Source organism: Enhydra lutris, unplaced genomic scaffold (genome assembly GCF_002288905.1).
Source record: "Enhydra lutris kenyoni isolate GAN:26980312 unplaced genomic scaffold, ASM228890v2 scaffoldscaffold11, whole genome shotgun sequence".
In the NCBI taxonomy this organism is placed as follows: domain Eukaryota; kingdom Metazoa; phylum Chordata; class Mammalia; order Carnivora; family Mustelidae; genus Enhydra; species Enhydra lutris.
The window spans coordinates 39,433,897-39,455,121 of record NW_019154095.1 but is presented as its reverse complement, the minus strand read 5'-3'; the positions used below and the strand labels follow the sequence as shown (position 1 = coordinate 39,455,121).

The following is a 21,225-nucleotide window of genomic DNA, read 5'->3' as shown; positions in this document are numbered from 1 at the left end:
GGGTTTTTATCACGAATGGATATTGTACTTTGTCAAATACTTTTGCTGCATCTATTGAAATGATCATGTGGTTTTTATTCTCTCTTGGGATGCTGAAATGTTCTTTTCTGAATTGGTTCCCTTATGTTTGCACCAACACCTTCCCTCAGTCCTCTTGGAAGCATTAAATGTACTAATGTACATTTTTACATAATAATAATGTACATAATTACATAATGTAATGTAGAGGCCCTTTTTCGCTAAGCAGCAACGAATAAACCTGGGAATGGGTCAGAATAGGAAAGGGCACTCAAGTTTTTATGGCCGCAAGTCTTAGCTTCCCAGAACCAGGCCAGTGGGCTGTAAGAGCTGTTGACAGGAGGTGATACTATTAAAGAAATAGACAAACACTGAGCTTTTGTTATACTGTCAGAACCAGACCATCTTCATGGGATATGTATTTGTTTTAAGCATTGCCTACTAGCAAATTTGAGGTGTTATCAGTCACTGTCGTCTTCACCCACCTGCATCCTCTGATTTGTTCCATGTCCAAGAAGGGTGCACAAGAGGAGTAAACAGTTGGAAAGTTTCCAGTTGGAAACACTGAATATGTTTGGACACGGTCCTTATTCTCTCTTTCAGACTAGTGGTATTTAGCTGTAGGCCTTTTGAGGGCAGTATAACATGTGACATAGGAGAGGGCTAAAGGCTAACAATGTTTAAAACCGGTATCTAACAGTTTGGATTTTGTTTAAAAACAAAATTTTGAAAAGGTGTTTAAAAATGTGGGACATTCATGGGGCGCCTGGGTGGCTCAGTCAGTTAAGTGACCAACTCTTGGTTGTGGCTTAGGTCATGATCTCAGGGTTGTGAGATTGAGCCCCGTGTCAGGCTTCATGCTAGGTGAGGAACCTGCTTAAGATTCTTTCTCTGGGGGGTACCTGGGTGGCTCAGTGGTATAAGTCTCTGCCTTCAGCTCAGGTCATGAGCTCAGGGTCCTGGGATTGAGTCCTGCATTGGGCGCGCTGCTCAGCAGAGAGCGTGCTTCCCTTCCTCTCTCTGCCTGCCTCTCTGCCTGCTTGTGATCTCTCTATGTCAAATAAATAAATAAAAATCTTAAAAAAAAAAAAAAAGATTCTTTCTCTCTTCCCCTCTGTCCGCTCTCTCTCTAAAATAAGTAAATAAATCTTGGGAAAAAAAAACCCAAGAAAATAATACCTGACATTCAGATTAAAACACTAATCCTTCTAATCAGTCTTAGAGGAAACCTTTAATTTATATCTACATGAAAATTAATCTTTGTTTCACTAATCCTAGAATATTAGACTGGAAGGGACCTTAGGAAACCAGATGAAAGCTATAGATAGCTCCCCAGAAAAATGCACATATACACATGTATGTATCATTTTCTTTCATTTTCAGATGATTCAAAGACCTGGCCATTCATGGATTCCAAATTAAGAATTCTTCATTTAGTCCCATAGCTTTACTCTATAGATAAGGATATTGAGGGCCAGAGAAAATGAATGCTAGGGTATTTTTAATAAAAGTTGTTTATAGAAAAAAGAGCATAGTTGGATAGAAATTAAAATCTGAGCTACTAGATATTAGTGAGTTTAAAACATCTTTAGTTGTTATCCCTCTCCTACATCAAAACAAGTAGCTTGTTTTTTTCCAGTTTATCCAACAAGACAGTTTACCCTTTTTGAGTAATTGACAGAACTTACCCTTTCAAGGGTTACATTTTCTTTTTTCCCCTTAAAATCTGTATTATTTCCTTAAAAAAAATCAATTAATAAATTAGCTCTTGGCCTCTTAAGACTTTGAAAAACATCAGACTTTTAACCAGCCTTCCTCAATTTACCCCTATTTATTCTCATTCCTTTAGATGGGCATATAAAGCTAAGAGATATTTTCATTTTTGACACTTTATGTAAAGGGACCAAATGAAGAGATCAAATGAGTACATAAACATTTTTCCTGTTTTGTAAAAGAAAGGCAATTTTGCCTATCTTGTATAGCCCTTGTTTGCGTAGTAAACTATTAAAGTAGAATAAACACCAGGGATTTAAAAAAATTTTTTTATTTAAATTCAGTTTAACAGATAGTATATTAATGGTTTTGGGCATAGAATTTAGTGATTCATCAGTTGCATATAACACCCAGTGCTCATTACATCAGGTGATCTCTTTAATGCCTGTCTCCCAATTACCCTATCCTTCCACCCACCTCCCCTCCAGCAATCCTCAGTGTACTTACACCAGAGATTTTCTAAATCATCAGGATCAGATGATGAATTATCATAAAGTGAACGTAGTGTTTAACTCTCACCTCTGTCAAAAGACACATTACCACTATCCTGTAAGCCCCCTTTTGTTGCCTCTCTACCCCAAAGTAACTTCTTCTGACTTTTACTTACCTTTTTTACTCTTTAAAAAAATAGGATCCTATATTTGCTTTTGCGTGACTTCTTTGATATTAGGTAGGAACCATCCATATTGTTGTGGGTCACAGTTTCTTTAACTTTGATTGCTGTATAGTATTCCTTTGTATGACTATACCACAATGGACATTTGGATTGTTAAAAAGACAGATTATCATCTTTGAAAGTAAATGTTCCTGGCAGTCACCCCTTGACAAGTAGAGAGTAGTTCTTTAAGCCTTATGAAATGTTGAGAAGAAACAGGCAAGGGAGAGAAGAAAAACAGACAGTGAGTGTAAATTTGTTTAGAGAAAGTTGAAATTACTCTTCTATTAAGAAATTTCTATTCTAACTTAATTTCAGAGTAAGGAAACATTAGGATTATTTTCAATAAATAATAAAAATGTAGATTTCACTTCCAAGTTACGGAGAGCTGGAAGAAAGAAAACAGAAAAAAGGGGAGTATAGAAGAGAATTTCATTGAGGGAAACCCAACCAAATAATGAAATTGACTAGTTCCACTCTAAACGGATTAAAAATGATCAGAGACCTCAAAAGGGTGCTCTGCAGTGGTTGGTGTGATCCTTGCATGTTTCTTTAGTGGCTTGCATTACCAACCTCTGCACACTTTCATACATTCTTTCTCTTCCGACATTTCCCAGTCCTACACTCCCAGAGCTTATGACCCCACTTCATAAATTGCTCCCATCCTGCAAGTCCTCTGTTTGGTGGGGGGTGTATATAGCTCTCTTCTTTTTTAAAGGCCATCTGCATTTCGGTAAAAGGTACCACCATCCCTCCATCTAAATGCTCAAGTCAGAAATTCAAGTACAAATCAACCTTAATACCTTGATTCCTCTCTCTTCCTCATTCTCACATCCATCTGTCAGCACCAAGCCTTGACATTTCTACCTCCAACTACACTCATATCCTGGTCATTCCATCTCCACTGCCACTACCTTAGTCCAAATTACCACCCTGTATTACTTGCCTGCACTGGCCTCTTAAATGGTCTGCAACTCACGTGCACTGCTGCCCCTCTGATAAACTCTTCAGCTAATGGCCAGAATGATGCTTAAAAATGTCACGTCTCTCCACTGCCTAAAAAGGTTCATTGGCTTCCTTCTGCATTTAAAAATCACCTACTTCAACTTCACTTCATGTCCTTTTCCCCCTGGCTCCCTAGGTCTACACCCCAGCCTCCATTCAGTTCCCAGAAAATACGAAACTCACTAACTACTGCCACAGGGCCTTAGTACACACTCCCTGTATGGAGAATGCTCCTCCTGGCCTCCCCATTTTCATTCTTTTATTACTAGATTTTTTCCCATTCTTTAGTCCTCAGCAAAATGTTCACGTCTCTGACGACCTAACTACCCAAACTAAAGTAAGTTAGCCCTCCTCTAACCTCATTAACCCTTATAACATTCTAATGTATTCAGGCATCTCAGCACAATATTATTATTTTTTAAAGATCTTATTTATTTGACCGAGAGAGACACCGCAAGAGAGGGAATTCAAGCAGGGGGAGAGGGAGAAGCTTGCTTCCTGCTGAGCAGGGAGCCTGATGCTGGGCTTGATCCCAGGACCCTGGGATCATGACCTGAGCTGAAAGCAGATGGTTAACTGACTGAGCCACCCAGGCACCCAAGCACAATGTGATTTTATTCACATTTTTTTGTCTGTCTTCCCTCACTAGGATAAGCTCTGTGAAGAGAGGCACTGTTAATCTTGCTCACCAAGAGCAAGACCTAGCATAATGCCTGCCATCTACTCAATAAAAGTTAATAAAGAAATTAATAAAAATTAATAAAGAAATGGAAGGGGGAAAAGGGAGAGAAGACAAGATCACTTCTTACTCCTTCGTTTTTACCACCGAGGTATAAGCCATCATCTCTCACCTGCATTGTCACAGAAGCCTGCCTACCAGTCAGTCTCCCTGCCTCTAAGATGCCCCTGCTATCTATATTCAACACAGCAGAGTGATTGCTTTAAAACACTGGATCACTACTCTGCTTAAAGCATGTTGTCCATCTCAGAGTCAAAGTCAGAAGTCCTTACCAGTCCCTGCATGGCCTCATCCTGTTTACCCTGGCTGTATATTTGTCATCTTCATCTCCCCACCCAGCCCAGCTCAGTCTGCTCCAGCCACACAGGCCCCTTTACTGTTCTTTGTATAGGCTGGGGACACTGAGCCTCAGGAGTTTTGCCTTATCCATTCCCTCTGCCTGCAAGGCTCTTCCCACAGATATCCTCCTGGCTAGCTCTTCCCCATTCCAAATCTTAGCTCGAGTCACTTCCTCTATTAGGCATATCCTAACCATTGTATTTAAAATTGCAATCCCCTCCAAACCACAGAGCTCTTTTCACCTTTTTTTTTTTTTTAAGATTTTATTTATTTATTTGACAGAGATCACAAGTAGGCAGAGAGGCAGGCAGAGAGAGGGGGGAAGCAGGCTCCCCACTGAGCAGAGAGCCCCGTGTGAGGCTCGATCCCAGAACCCTGAGATCATGACCTGGGCCGAAGGCAGAGGCTTAACCCACTGAGCCACCCAGGCGCCCCCTCTTTTCACCTTTTAATATGACATATGGTCGTATGTTCTCTGTCTGCCTTCTCTAACCTCCACTAGAACATTAGCTCCATGAGAGCAGAAATTTTTTAATTTTTTATTAACATATAATGTATTATTAGCCCCAGGGGTACAGGTCTGTGAATTGCCAGGTTTATACACGTCACAGCACTCACCATAGCACATACCTTCCCTAATGTCCATAACCCAATCACCCTCTCCCTACTTCCCCCCCCAATCCTCAGTTTGTTTTGTGACATTAAGAGTCTCTTATGGTTTGTCTCCCTCCCTATCCCATCTTGTTTCATTTTTTCCTTCGCTACCCCCCAAACCCCCCACTTTGGTGGGCAGAAATCTTTGTCTTATTCACATGCATCCCAAGCCCCTAGAACCTAGGAAATGTTTAGTAAGTATTTAGTAAATATTTGCTGAATCTATTAATGAGTAAAGAATTTCAGTGAACTCTTAGTTAAAATATACTTTTCAGTTCACAAGCAGTTATCACATTCTGATCCTTACTGACAGCAAACCACAGAGGAATTTACTGCCTGTCTATCCCTAGAAATGCTAATAAAATAAATTATTTTAGTATTTGGTAAAGGGATATGGCTCTGAAATTATTTTAGGCACAAGGTTTCTGGGCCCAGTTGATTTAACAGACATTTTCTAGATACTTAATTTATGCCAGACACTGCAAGCTGATGGGGTAACAAGGCTAAGTAAGACAAAGTCCTCCTCCTCAACAGGATCTTAGTTCATGAAGTGAGACAAGGACACATATTACAGTATGGTTCAAAATCATATAGAGAGGTTAAGTGCAAATTTTCATTGGAGCAAGAGAGATGCCCAAGTTGGGCAGCTTAAGAAAAAGAGGATAAGGAAAGCTTGTTAGGACACATAACCACTGAGGTCACATTGTGAAGGTGGAGAGGCCAGAGAAAGGCATTTTAAGCTAAGGGAAAACAGCCTATTTACGTAAGCCAGGAGAATGCCTGTCTTATGTAAAATAGAATACTAGGAAAGAGTTAAGTTAAAGACAAGTGGGTGGAGATGATGGTGAAAAAGTAGAGGTAGCTGGTCCTCAAGGACTTTATGACTCACCATTAGAAGTCTGGATTTTATCCAGTAGAGGAGGTAGCTTCTGAGTGATGTGAACAGGTGTATGACAATTACTTAATATGGAGGAAAGACTGGAGAGGCAAAACTGGAGATGGTCAGGGGTTGTTGCGTTCGTCTGAGGGCCTGATCAAGAACAATTAAAAGAGAGATGGAGGGGGGTGGGTTTACTAAGTATTTACTTATGCTATACAATTAACCTGGCCATCAAACACATGTAGAGGGTGAGAAAGAAAACTAAGGTTTCCGGTTTAAGCAAATGAATAGATAATTCACGGATGATAATCCGAAGGCAGGAAAATTTACATAAGAAATAGAAGATTTAGGAAATCATAGCATTTTATTTAATTCAAGCAGCAGGGTGTTTAGAGTCAGAGGAGGGCAGAGGATGGAACCCTGGGGAAACATCAGGATTTAAGGGGGGTTGGGGCGGGAGGGGGAGAGTGGATCAGGAAAAGTGTAATAGAGCCATGGAGTTTGTCAACAGCCTGCTATCCAGATTTACAGGCTCTGATCTACACAGAGGGGAGGAGCACGCACCAGGAGGCAGATGGTGGGAAAACAGCCGCAGCAGTTCATGATTTCCAACAGCACGTGCAGAACACTACAGCGATGGGAGCCTTCAGAAGGGACTGGGTGTCTTCTTTCATTGCCAGAATTCTGGCGCCTGAGCTCTCAAGAGTCTTTGTTATACCTGCAGCGACAGGTAATGGGATGAAAACTGGCGATGTGGGAGAGGGATCCACGAAGTTTCACTGATAAATCATACACCATCCGTGGCTGTCCTTTTAAATCAATGGGAAGATTACCCAACGACCTCAGCTTTAACACCTGTCCTTCTTCAGGCTACCAGACCCAAAGACCGCGCTGCTCTCCACCCTAAACCGTCCCGGATAAATTAACACAAGGAAGTCATACAGGTTGCTGAGCCTTACCCTACACTCACGTCCCGTCCCCTCCCCTCGCCTCTCCTCCCAAACACCCCTTCCGGAAGCTCGAGGCCCCACCTACTTCCGCAACGCTCGGCCTTAGCCAATGGGCTGCTTCCCAAGGAACGTTACCTCTGACCTCGGGGCTAATCAGAGACAGTGAGACAGACTCCTCGCGAGAGGTGAGGTTGAAGCTGCCTCCGCCATCTTGGAGATGGGAGACGGGCGATGGCTGTGGTCCTTCCGCTAATGCAAACAACAAAACGGGTACAATAGTCAACCCTAGTGAGCTTATCATCACTCTGAGTGTTGACCAAAGCTACAGAAGAAGCGAGGGCGTCAAAGCCCAGCGCGGCGACATTGATAGCAGCTTCGCCTGCCTGCTGGAGCGGTCGAAGTGAAGTGGCTGAAGACCGAAAGGATGGTGCAGTCCTGTTCCGCCTACGGCTGCAAGAACCGATATGATAAGGACAAGCCCGTTTCTTTCCACAAGTAGGTACCCTGCGCGTCTCGCGGGGCTGGCCCCAACTCGGGCTGGGGGGCGCGCGGCCGGTTAGGCTCGGGGGCGGAGCCAGGCGCGTGTCCGCGCGAGACCTAATGGGAGGGGCGGGGAAGGGGCGGAGGCAGGGGCGGGGCACGATCGGGCTCTCTTCATGGTCTCTCCGGCCGCGCGCGGTGGGCGTGCCCGCCCCCGGGTTGGCGCTCGTGCCCCACCGCCCAGGGCTGCGCGTTCTTGGCGCGCGTCGCCGCGATGACCGTTTCTCGCGCTCGAGGGTCGGAACCCGTGCGCAAGGTTCGCTGGTGGCCTCGGGTTGGCGTGTTCGCGACCCAGGAGCGAAGTCCGACGGCCCCCGCGCGCGCCGTGAGGTTCTCAAAGCCGGGAGGCACCTGGATCTCGCCCTGGGGTAGTAGAGAAGCCAGGTGGCAACGGCGCCTTGGAAGTGAGTTTGGAATCGAGGCAAAGACCTTTAAAATGACGAAGCCACTTTTTGCCATCCTTGCTGTGGATGGGAGACATTGGTTTCGGGCCAGGATTTCAGGGAGGACGTGCTTACCCAATTTCTAGGAACTAACCTTTAAGGACCTCCAAGTGTAGAGAAGCTCCTGGTCCGGCCCAGATGAACACTTGCCGTTTTCCGCGCTCGGCAGCGATAACGTGGACAATAACGACACCGGCCGAAGTCCGGTGTCCTGATAGGACTCAGGGTGACCTGTCACGGGCGCCTGGGGGAAGCCCTGGGAAAAGCACCTGCCCCACGACTTCCAGGCCTGTTTCATCCAGAAAGTGCTGCAGTTAGAGCCCTGGAGGGAGACATGTTCTCTTGAAAATGGGAAAAGAAAACTGCAAAATGAAAACAACTTAATGATCATCGGATGTCTGCAAAAAGGGACACGGCGGCGTTTTCATTCAGCCAAATGCAGTATTTGCAGATTTTTCTGCATTTCCATTAACTTGTTCTGCAAGAATTCCCAACTGTAAATAGATGACAGCTAAGAAATGAACCCCTCTGGTAAATTATAGCAATTATTCATAGGTAAATAATTACCAGGGCAAAACTTAAATATTTCTTCAGTTCTCTTGGTGAGGTCGTTTGTGTTTAACAGGGGATGTAGATGCCCTTGATGTTTGATTTGAGAGGAACCCAATAGAAACGAGTGCCTTACAATGTAGGTCTTGAGTATTGATTGATGTCCCACCACCACCACCCCCTGCCCTTAAACTTACTTCAGGATCTACTGGTATTACTTCTTTAATTTACTGGAATTTCTTAAAGCTGATGAGTTCCAGTTCTTTGAAAGTGTAGAAATCGATCAGAAGATGGTGACACAGTTGCATACAGTCTGCTCCCCACAAACCCCGTTTCTAATGATATCTCAGAAAGAATCTAAAAATGTGGAAAACCTCTCACCGGTACTGGAAACCAAGGCTGGCATTCATACATCAGAAATAGTTTCTGCTGGCTGTTAAATGAATCACAGGAAGAGCTGGTCTGCCTCTCATTCTTAGCTATAAAGAACGATTTTGGGGGGACTAGATGGGAAACATCTTGACAGACCTCCATAAACAGCCTGAGCATTTTGTAGTGCTTGAGACAGGAGGTGCAAGGAGCTGAATTTTACCAGTGATTGCTACGACAGTTTGTATTTCTGGAGGCCATTTCCAGCAGGGATCTTCTAGGGGTACTTTTACCCGTACTAGTTTCTACATGGTGGCCCCGTGGTAGCAGCGGTTCTGGACAAAGGAAAGAACTGTCCCAAAGATTGGTTAGTTCTTCGTGATAGCAGAGTTAGGCTCTAGCATGCCTTACATGGAAGAGAAACTGGAACAGGTTCAGACATCCTTTGGCTTCTTTCCAGTCTCCCCAGTTCACTAAATACTTGACCTGGAAAAGTAAAATCACAATAAATTTAAACTCTTCCCAAGCCCCCTTATCTGCGCCTTCCAGATAGACATATTCCGGTTGATTTTGAGGTAAATTAAGAAAAGTAATATTCTTATGCTGGAATTAAAAATAAATTGGAAGACTAAAATAAATAAACATTTTAAAAATTAAAAAATAAATAAGAACTTCCCAAACCTGGGGAGAGACTTGGACATCCCAGTTCATGAAACTAATAGACCACTCCCTTTCAATTCCAGTCTTCTCCAGACATATTATATAAACAAATAAATGAGTGAAATTTTAAATTTATCATTGGTTATCATTTGATTAATTCATATTTGTCAGACTGATCCTAAGAGAACTAGAACCTTCTTTTTTGCAATATGTAGATATAAACATGCAATTTTGTTTTCATTGGTTAAAAAAAAAAATCAGTAGAGATTCACCCTTTCGTAAGTATTTTACCTGAAACTCTTAGTGTCTTTGACATAAAAAGTTAAACATTAATAATTGAGATAGAGGAGATACACCACTTACCTTTGTATATTTAGATGTGTGTGTAATACCAACCTGTATCAGTTAGTGAAAGTTATTTACTGTATAGAGGAAGACAAGCAATATTACTGCGTATGTCCCTTGACTTCCCACCTCCTTTTCCTACTGCATGCATCTGTCTGCATGGCTGACTTTTAATATGTATATTTTTACATTTCATAAATTTTTAATCAGCCTGTCCTGTTTAAATTGTATACATCATTGTATCTGACATTCTTGTAACTACTCTGTGATCAAAAGTTTCCTATAACAAATACTGCTTTTTATTTATTTTTTTTTAATTTTTATTTAAACTCGAACTAGCTAACATACAGTGCAATATTGGTTTCAGGAGTAAAATTCAGTGTTACATCCAACACCCCCAAATACTGCTTTAAAAAAAAAAAAACTCCATGCGGAGAGGCCCAACTTATGTCACACAGCGGTGGGTGGTCACTTTATTTAAAGGATCTTTCAAACAAGTACATTCTTAATTAAGGTGAATAAAGGTACAATCAAAAACTGTCAAAAAAAAAAAAAAAAAGATAGCAGCCCTAGGGTTTTAATCAGATGTCCCTTAGCTTGTTAACACCAGTATAAGATAGGTCTTTCCTAATCAGGAAAGTCTGGATGTCCTTTTTTTTTCCTTTTAAAAGAAGGTCAGAGAACTGAATTATGTCTTCTTCTTAGGTTTCCTCTTACTCGACCCAGTCTTTGCAAAAAATGGGAGGCTGCTGTCCGAAGGAAAAACTTTAAGCCCACCAAGTATAGCAGTATCTGTTCAGAACACTTTACCCCGGACTGCTTTAAGAGGGAGTGCAACAACAAGTTGCTCAAAGAGAATGCTGTACCCACGATATTTCTCTGTACTGAGCCACATGATAAGGTAACGTGTGTTTTAAAATACTGGGCTATTTATAAAATTAATGTTTTTATTGTGGAAAATTCAGAGTAGTGTTAATAAATCTTACTGGAAGCCATCACTTGTAAGATAACCACTGTTAACCATGATATACTTTTTAAAAATACAAAGTACAATTTATTTAAGTTAAACATCTTTACATCAAGAAAGTCAGTCTAGCTTTGTAATTTACCTTAAGGTCACTCTCTACCTCTACATGTACGTTGATAAGTTTTGGGTTTTCTTTTTTTTTTTTTTTTTAAATTTCTTTATTTATTTGACAGAGAGAGAAATCACAAGTAGGCAGAGAGCTAGGCAGAGAGAGAAGGGGAAGCAGGCTCGCCACTGAGCAGAGAGCCCGATGCGGGGCTCGATCCCAGGACCCTGGGATCATGACCTGAGCAGAAGGCAGAGGCTTTAACCCACTGAGCCACCCAGGCGCCCTTGGGTTTTCTTTATCAGGGACCATTCAGTTTCAAATATTTCCCCCTCAGTTTTTTTTTTTTTTTTTAAGATTTTATTTATTTATTTGACAGAGAGAAAGAGAGATCACAAGTAGGCAGAGAGGCAGGCAGAGAGAGAGAAGGGGAAGCAGGCTCCCCTCTGAGCAGAGAGCTTGATGTGGGGCTCAATCCCGGGAACCTGAGCCTGTCCTGAGCCGAAGGCAGAGGCTTAATCCACTGAACCACCCAGGCGCCCCCCACCCTCAGTTTTAAGTGCTTGGTATTTCATTAAATCTTACCAGTTCTCTTTCTTGCATCCCATTTCTACTTCAGGTGTAAAAGTATAATTAAAACTTAAACTGTTTTCTCATTTTAGAATGTTCCTATTTCAAGGCTTCACAAAAAAAAAGTCTAATATTCCTTCTTTTTAATCGAAGTACAGCTGACACATGATGGTGTTACATTAGTTTCAGGTGTACAACATTAGACAAATCTACCTATTAGGCTGTGCTTACCACACTATAGCTACCATCTGTCACCATATAAGGCAATTAGAACACTGCTGACCATATTCTCTATGCTGTACCTTTCATCCTTTGTCTTGTTCATTCCATAACTGGAAACCTGTACCTCGCTCTGCCCATTTTTTCCATCCCCCAGCCCCCCATCTTCTCCCCTCAGGCAATCATCACTTTGTTCTCTGTATTTATGGGTCTGTTTCTGCTTTTTTGTTTTTCAGTTGTTTTGTTTTTTAGATTTCACATATGAGTGAAATCACATGGTATTTATTTGTCTTTCTCTGGCTTTCTTCACTTAGCATGGTACCCTCTAGGTCCATGCCTGTTGTCACAAAATGGCAAGAGCTCATTATTTTTTATAGCTGAGTAATATTCGTGTGTGTATGTGTGTGTGTGTATATATGTATGTATAGATATATATGTATACCCTCTACACACACAAACACACAGAACATCTCTATGCATTCATCTGTTAATGGATGCTTAGGTTGCTTTCATATCTGGGCTATTATAAATAATACAGCCAACATAGGGGTGCATATATCTTTTCAAATTAGTGTTTTCATTTTCTTTGGGTAAATACCCAGTAGTGGAATTACTGGATCATATGGTAATTCTATTCTTAAGTTTTTGAGAAACGTCCATATTGGTTTCCACAGTCGCTGGACCAACTTGCATTCTCCCAACAGTGCAAGAGGGTTCCCTTTTTTCCATAACCTCACCAACACTTGTTATTTCTTGTCTTTTTGATACTAGTCACTCTGACAGATATAAGGTGATAACTCATTGCGGTTTCGATTTTCATTTCCTTGATGATTAGTGATGTTGAGCATCTTTTCATGTTTGTTGGCCATGTGTAGGTCTTTGGGATAATGTCCCTGTCCTCTGCCCATTTTTTTTTAATGGATTGTTTATTTCCTTGGTATAGTGTTGTGTAAGTTCTGTATATATTTGGGTAATTAACTCTTTGTCAGATATATTGTTTGCAGATATCTTTTTGCATTCAATAGGTTGCATGTTTTTTATTATTATTTATTTATCAGAATGGGAGAGAAAGAGAGAAAGCGCAAGCAGGGAAATGGACCTGCTGAGAGAGAAGCATGCTCCCTGCTGAGCAAAGAGCCTGACTTGGGACTCAATCCCAGGACCTGGGATCATGACCTGACCCGAAGACAGACACTTAACTGACTGAGTCACTCAGGTGTCCCATATGTTACTTTTTAATTTTAATTTAATTTTTTAAAAAGATTTATTTATTTTAGAGAGATTGTGCATGGGGGCAGAGGGAAAGAGAGTATCTCAAGTAGACTACCCTGCTGAGCACAGAGTCCAACACAGGACTCAGTCTTACAACCCTGAGACCATGACCTGAGCCAAAATCAAGAGTGGAGTGCTTCTCCGTCTGGGCCACCCAGGCGCCCCACACTAGTTGCATTTGTTGATGGTTTCCTGCCCTATGCAAAAGCTTTTTATTTTGGTGTAGTCACTATTGTTTATTTTGCTTCTGTTTTCCTTGCCGGAGGAGTCACATCTAGAAAAATGTTGCTAAAGCTGATCTCAAAGAAATTACTGCCTGTGTTTTCTTCTAGGATTTTTATGGTTTCAGGTCTCACATTTAAGTCTTTAATCTGTTTTTAACTTAGTTTTGTGTGTGGTATATAAAAAGTGGTCCAGTTTCATTCTTTTTCATCTAACTGTACTTTCTCCAGCACCATTTATTGTAGAGTCTGTCTTTTCCCTATTATATATTCTTAACTCTTTTGTTGTAGATTAACTAACTGCAAGGGTTTATTTTGGGGCTCTCTGTTCTGTTCCACTGATCTATGTTTCTGTTTTTGTGCCAATTTGATTCTGCAGCTTTGTAGTATACCTTGAAAACTGGGATTGTGATATATCCAGATTTATTCTTCTCATGCAAGTGTGCTTTGGTTACTTGGGGTCTCTTGTGGTTCCATACAAATGTTAAGACTATTTTTTTCTAGTTCTTTGAAAAATGCTGTTGGTATTTTCATAGGGATTGCACTGAGTCTGTAGATTGCTTTGGGTAGTATGGACATTTTAACAATGTTAATTCTTGGGACACCTGGGTGGCTCAGTCAGTGAAGCGGCTGCCTTTGGCTCAGGTCATGATCCCAGGGTCCTGGAATCGAGTCCCACGTTGGACTCCCTTGGTTGACATGAAGGCTGCTTTGCCCTCTGCCTGCCACTCCCCCTGCTTGTGCCCCCTCTCTGTCAAACAAATAGTTTAAATCTCTAAAACAAACAAATAAATAATGTTAATTCTTCCAATCCATGATAAGGTTATATATCTTTTCATTTATTTGTGTCATCTTCAATTTGTTTCATCATTGTTTTACAGTTTTCAGAGTTTAGGTCTTTCACCTTGGTAAAATTTATTCCTAGGTGTTTCATTCTATTTGGTGCAATTATAAATGGATTTGTTTTCTTAATTTCTTTTACTGCTACTTCATTATTAGTGTATAGAAACACAACTGATTTCCATATATTAATTTTGTATCCTGCAACTTCACTGGATTCACTTACTACCTCTAGTAGTTTTTTGTTGGTGTCTTTTGGGTTTTCTATATATAGTATCATGTCATCTGCAAATAGTGATAATTTTACTTCTTCCTTACCAATTTGGATGCCTTTTATTTATTTTTCTTTTCTGATTGCTATGGCTAGTACTTCTAGTACTATGTTGAATGAAAGTGGTAAGAGTGGACATCTTGTTTCTTTTTCTTTCCTTTTTTTAAAGATTTTATTTATTTGACAGAAAGAGATCACAATTAGGCAGAGAGGCAGGAAGAGAGAGAGGAAGGGAAGCAGGCTCCCTGCTGAGCAGAGAGCCCGATGCGGGGCTCGATCCCAGGACACTGGGATCATGACCTGAGCCGAAGGTAGAGGCTTTAACACACTGAGCCACCCAGGTGCCCCTCTTGTCTTGTTTCTGATCTTAGAGGAGAGGCTCTCAGTTTTTCACCACTGAGTGTGATGTTAGCTGTGGATTTTTCATATATAACCTTGATTATTTTGAGGTATGTTCCCTCTAAGGCAACTTTGTTGAGACTTTTTATCACGAATGGGTATTGAGTTTTGTCAAATGCTTTTTCTGTAATTACTGAAATGGTCATATGATTTTATCATTTGTTTTGTTAATGTAATGTTTCACATTGACTTATGAATATTGGACCATCCTTGCATCCCTGGAATAAATCCCACTTGATCATGGTGAATGATCCTTTTACTGTATTGTCAAATATGCTCATATTTATTTTTGCATCTATGTTCAACAGGGATATTGGCCTGTAGTTCTTTGTTGTTGTTGTTTTTGATACCAGGGTAATGCTGGCCTTACAGAATGTATTTAGAAGTCCTTTCTCTTCTGTTTTTTTGGAGTATTTTGAGGAGAATAGGTATTAACTGTTTAAATATTTGGTAGAATTTACCATCTGGTACTGGACTCTTGTCTTTGGGAGTTTTTTGATTACCTTTTCAATTTCATCACTAATGATGGATCTATTCATATTTTCTATTTCTTCCTGATTTGTTCTTGGAAGATTGTATGTTTCTGTAAATTTAACCTTTTCTTTTAGGTAATCCAGTTTGTAAAAATGTCATTCTTAAATTCCACAGGTGGATTCTTTTAAACTGTTATTTGTAGTTACTAAACTTGAACATACTCTGCATTGTTGTTGTAGAAGGAAGATCTTCTGGAGCCACAAGAACAGCTTCCCCCGCCTCCTTTAACACCTCCCATTTCCCAGGTGGATGCTACTATTGGATTACTAATGCCTCCTCTTCAGACCCCTGATAATCTCTCAGTTTTCTGTGACCACAACTATACTGTGGAGGATACAATGCACCAGAGAAAAAGGATTCATCAGCTAGAACAACAAGTTGAAAAACTCCGAAAGAAGCTCAAGACTGCACAGCAGCGATGCAGAAGACAAGAACGACAGCTTGAAAAATTAAAGGAGGTTGTTCACTTCCAGAAAGAGAAGGACGACATATCAGAGAGAGGTTACGTGATTTTGCCGAATGACTACTTTGAAATAGTTGAAGTGCCAGCATAGAAAAATGATGTTTGTATTGGTTTTTAATGGGGCAACACCACACACCCTCTTCTAGCCTATAAGGAGTTTCATTTGAAAAAAATAACACTTGAGTACTTGTATAAAAACATTCAGAATATTTTTTTAAAAAAATAAATTAGATATATACTATAAAATTGTAAATTTTTTGTTTGTAATTTCAGGGTTTTTACATTTTAACAAAATATCTTAAAAGTTGTAAACTAACCTCAGAACTCCAATGTAAGTTGGTTTCAAATTGAGGAGTTTTGTTTGGGTATTTATAGAAATGTAAAAATGAAAAGTAAAGTGATTGTGAACAGTATAGCAAGGACAATTTAAGTTTAAAATTTAAAATTAATGCAGGTTATTAAAAGAATGTAGTTACATTGTAAGTCAGAAGTATAGGTCAGATCACGAGATATAACTTCTCAGAATATATATATTCTTACTCACATATTCTTATTTGTAAAGTCAGAAGATTTGTTTATCTTAATCACTTGTCAAAGATAAATTGACAAGTCAATGCTTAAAAAAATAAATTGGTTGTCTTCAGAGCAGGAATTGAAGAGTCATTCTATACCTAGTCAATATGAGTAAATAAGTATGAAATTTTAAAAGTGGGTCCATCTTTTTTTCCCCACTAATTTTTAAATTAGAAGCATATCTCCAGTGGAAGAGATGTTCTTCAATAAAGTAGGCATTGTTATGAATAAAGTAATAAAAATGGGGGCCTGATCCATAGTATGCCTTTTTCTTTCATTATCCCCAACATTAAGGAGCTTCTAGTTCCCAACTGTTGTTAGATATAACAATTTGTACCCAAATCTCTAACGAAAGTGTTGTGTCAGTAGAGTTTGATTTGTACCATAATATGACCAATTGATTTTGGTCACATCTTCACGTAAAAAAGGATTTTTTTCACTTTTAACACAAGTTAGAAATTATATCCCATTTACTTAAATGAGTGATTTGTATTCCAGAGCAATCTACTATGTACTGCTTATGTTACTGAATGTTGAAATTTAAACACTGAAGTTTCTGTTCAAACTATGAGTTGTATTCTGACTTTGTGAGAAGTTTTAGTTACACATTTGAAATGAAAATATGTTCTGAGTAAACAGATGCTGCCTTAGGAATTATCTACTTAGATTTAGAATAATTGTTCCAATTTACAATTATTTTATATTTCTAAGTACGCTGAGATAGTTGAAGAGTAACAGACCTTTTAAGGCAGTATTAAAAATATGAAACAATGACATTCAAAAGTGTCTTTCGTAGCTATGGTTTTCAATGTGACTTACTGCTATGAGGCCAGTGGATAATACCTTGATTTTTTATGAACCAGTATTTCAAAAATAGAAAGTTATAATCAAAAGATTACTTGAAGTTGTATGTTCTGATAACATATAGAACTAACTTTATGGAATCAGAGGATGTTTTCTAGTTATTCATGGATCTCATCAGTGTTTTGGAAACCCATAAAGTAGTTTGGTTTTATATTTCATCTGTCTAGCAATTCCTGGAGGATATGAGTAAACATCTTGCAAAGCATATATCTTATTGTTGTCTACGTGAAAGGAAATGTGTGTGTGTATGTGTGTTTGTGTCTCCAAAACCAAGAATCCAACACTGAATTGTAAAAGTGGCAATCCTAATTACTTAGCATCTTAACATTATGATTTAACCTGGAGTTTCTTTTCATAACAAACATAAATCTCTGGAGAGAACTGAACAAGCAGCATGTATGCCAGCTGTTTGCATTTAAATAAATTATCATAGTTTAGCATAGGGAGTTTGAGGTATAGCTGGTTATTTCTGAATGCGAGATGTAACATTTGGTGAATGTTTTAAAAATTCATTTTGTCTACTGTACTGTTTATTATCTTGCCAAGTAAAGGAAATAGGTCCTATTCAAGCATGATGAAACTCAGTCTGAAACAAATGGACACAGTCTCAATCTGGAACAAATGGGGGCAGACTCATGCGAACTGCAGCATATTCTGAAAGATGACATTTATTTTAAGCACATACAGTAACATACTAAAATTTCCATTTATGTGTGATGATGTAATCTGGCAATAATGGTGAGAAGAAATAACTTTCTTGATAAAACTGTTAGGAGAACTATAAAATCATAGAATTTTAGAATTAGAAGGGACTTACAAATGACTGAACACTAGCCTAACTTCCAAAGCCTGCAGAAATCTGTTTGTAAAATATCCGTGACAAGTGGTCATCTGTTCTCTGTTTACTGTTTACATTTAAGCAGTTGTTCTCAGATTCTTTAAAATGGGTTTCTGGATTAGGATGGAATTAGTTGCCATTCTTTTTATACTTGGTTATAGTGAAAATATAAACTTCACTTTGAACTGCTGCATAGTTTGAACTGTCAAATTCTGAGTTAAAGAAGTTTTAAAATTTTGTAAAATAATTTAAATGTCTAGTAACTGTATATCTGTTTTGTGAACTAAAAATAATTGTCATTGCAGTAAAGAAACAGTGCTGTTTTAAAATTATTAGCAAAACTTTTTACCTGTAAGTCCCAAGTACATGAGATCTTTTTTTTTCTCTTAACTATAATTTGTGTAATTCCTTTGTTAGAAGTGTAACAGAAATGGCAAAAACAAATGAAAGTTTCACTTGATATGGATTTTTTTGGTTCAAATAATATTCTCTGATCATTCTCTTGCTATTAAAAATATTATGCACACATACTCAACACCCATGGCTTTTGTAAAGTCAGTAGTAAGCAACATTAAACAAGATACTTAAAAGGCCATATGATCTGTAAAAAGAAAACTCCCATTTATGTTCTAGAATTTTTAAAAGACAGCCATCCATGAATAGCATTTAAAGGAAAAAGAAGATTTATAAACCTGTTTGATTATTACTCTTCCTGATACTAGCAACCATGTGAATTGGATAAGCAATGAATGAAGAGCATTGCTCTTGTGATGGTAACTGGTGTTTCTGGGCATTATGATTTTATATTGTGTATTAAAATATAATCCTCAATGTGAAAGAAAAATATCAAAAAGCAAACAGTGATTTACAAATAAGCAAAAAAGCGGTTATAATTATTATACTTAAAATAATGGAAAAGTTTGCTCTTACAATTCCATGTCTTGATATCTTTTTTACCTTGGATGTGTTTTATTTTACTGAGTTTTTTTCTGAATGATAAATTTTTTTAAACTCAAAAGATCTATTGAGAATTTTTATTCTTTTCTAAATTCATAATATTTGGGTTTTGAGATCATCAAAATTTCATTTTTAAAATATCCTAAGGAATATGAATATACGTCCTTTGTTTTAAAGTATTTTTGGTGAGGCAAACTGTACAATATTAGCAACAAATAGATGACTTCTGGAATGGCAACATGTTCACCCTAACTATGATGATTGGTCAAAAAAAGTTTTTTCAAACAACAATTTAAGGTCTCTGCAAATTGTCTTAAGGTCTTATAGCAAAAGAAGAAACATTCAAGAAAATCTAAATCTCTAGAAGAACATTAAGAGCTTGGCTTTTTTTTTTTTTTTCCCATGCAGATAGCGCTCTCGGAAACATAGTGAACATTCCTAAAACCCACCGGACTTTCTGCAAGAAGTGTGGCAAACACCAACCCCACAAAGTGACACAGTATAAGAAAGGCAAAGATTTTATGTCCAGGGAAAGTGGCATTATGACAGGAAGCAGAGGGGCTATGCTATGGTGGGGAGACTAAGCCGATTTTCTGGAAAAAGGCTAAAACTACAAAGAAGATTGTGCTGAGGCTTGAATTTATTGACCCCAATTGCAGACCTAAGAATGCTGTCTCTTAAGAGATGCAAGCATTTTGAACTGGGAGGAGATAAGAGAAAGGGCCAACTGATCCAGTTCTATCCATATTTTGTTATATTATGAAGACAATAAAATCTTGAGGTGATGTTCACTTCAAAAACACACGCACATTAACAGCCTGGTGGCATTTACACCATCACTTATTCTTGCCTTAAACCATCACCACTGCCACCACCCCACACACAGCTCAGTGCTACAGAAACCATTCTGAGTAGATATGTCCAAGAAGACATATCCTCTCCTCCCCACTCACGTCCTGTGGTATCTCCCAAGGAGGCGAGGCAGCCAGTATTTCTCATACCCCTAGGCTTGTGTTACAAAGGCTGTTCTGCAGGCAAGTGCAGCCAAAACGTCAGGACTCCCTCCACGCAGCTCCCACTCAGGGTGGAGGCTTTACCCCAGGTGCAGCAGGCCAAGAGTACCAGGACTCTGATCACCCTTTTCCTAGATGCTCATAAGGTGACGTTTCCATGCCAGGACAGGCAAACTAAGAAGACCAGAAGCTACCATCCCAATTGAGTTCTGATCATAAGGTAGGCATACCAACTCTAGAGAAACAGATCTGTAACACCCCTCCCTATAGAGGAGTGATAGACCCCCCCCCCCCACTCCAGGGAAGAGGAAGCCATAAGAACAGAGAACACTGAAGCTTTCCCCAAAGGAACTGATTTTAGCTGGAAGAGTGTGGGGAAGTTCAGGACTAAGGGAACTCTCAAGGACAATGGAAAATTTCATGGTAAAAAATGAAAAGGGAGCTGGTAGTTCCACCAGAGAACACATTCGGTTATTTTTAAGCTAGGTAATTTACCAGAGAGAACAGAGAAAAAGGTAAAAAGAGCCTTTCTTAAGGCTCTTTTGAGGGTCATAACAAGCCTCAAAGACCTTAACTTCAAAAATTTCTGCAAAAAGGCCCAGATCTAATTGGATCAGACTACAGAACAATTTAAGCACTAGTACATCATCAAAACAAAGAGCAATCCATTGCCATGGAGCTAATATCTAAGTTTGACACCAGCAAAGGCAGATAGGTTAACAAAGAAATCAGGAAAACAGAGAAGCTTTTTAGAAGCTCTGTCACCCCAGGTGACTATGTGCATGCCCAAGGCTGCACCTTCTAAGAAACGAAATCAGAGACTTCATTCACAGTGAATGGGAAACTAACTTCACTAAGTTAGTCAAGTAATTAAATTAAAAACAGCAACAACAAAACCCAACAAGCACAACTGAGAAGGGCTAGATGTCAGAATTAACAAAGACTTAAAAGCAATTATTATAAATAAGCTAAATAAATGTTAGTTCCAATGAACTAATGGAAACCATGCTTAAAGGGAGAAATGAAAATATCTCATCAAAAATTAAAAAAGGTACAAATTTTACAAAGGATACGAAATTTTACAAAAGATATTCTGAAGGAATAAAGCACAATAATTAAAACAAAAAATTCACTAGAGAAGCTCAATGGTTACTTGAACTTGCAGAAGAAATATCAGCGAACTTGAAGATAGCTCACAC

The 21,225-nt window shown here is 39.2% G+C and overlaps 1 protein-coding gene, 1 long non-coding RNA gene and 1 pseudogene across 3 annotated transcripts; 2 read left to right on the top strand and 1 right to left on the bottom strand.

Moving 5' to 3' along the window:
* Positions 1-5,594: 5,594 nt before the first annotated feature.
* On the bottom strand, positions 5,595-7,314 carry LOC111144501. Its single transcript, XR_002640403.1, has 3 exons — positions 7,149-7,314; positions 6,628-6,781; positions 5,595-6,213 (listed from the first exon to the last, which is right to left on the bottom strand). It is a non-coding gene; the product is annotated as an uncharacterized LOC111144501 (long non-coding RNA).
* Positions 7,114-16,020, top strand: LOC111144500 (THAP domain containing 1). 2 transcript variants are annotated; one of them, XM_022498811.1, is made up of 3 exons: positions 7,114-7,508; positions 10,625-10,820; positions 15,498-16,020. In XM_022498811.1, exons 1-3 carry the CDS (start codon positions 7,438-7,440, stop codon positions 15,870-15,872), a joined length of 642 nt encoding a protein of 213 aa, XP_022354519.1. In that variant the 5' UTR covers positions 7,114-7,437; the 3' UTR covers positions 15,873-16,020. The 2 variants fall into 2 exon arrangements, with proteins under 2 accessions (XP_022354519.1, XP_022354520.1); XM_022498812.1 differs by having other exon boundaries at positions 15,603-15,965.
* A 664-nt stretch (positions 16,021-16,684) lies between these two features.
* On the top strand, positions 16,685-19,776 carry LOC111144483 (annotated as a pseudogene).
* The last annotated feature ends 1,449 nt before the right edge of the window (positions 19,777-21,225 follow it).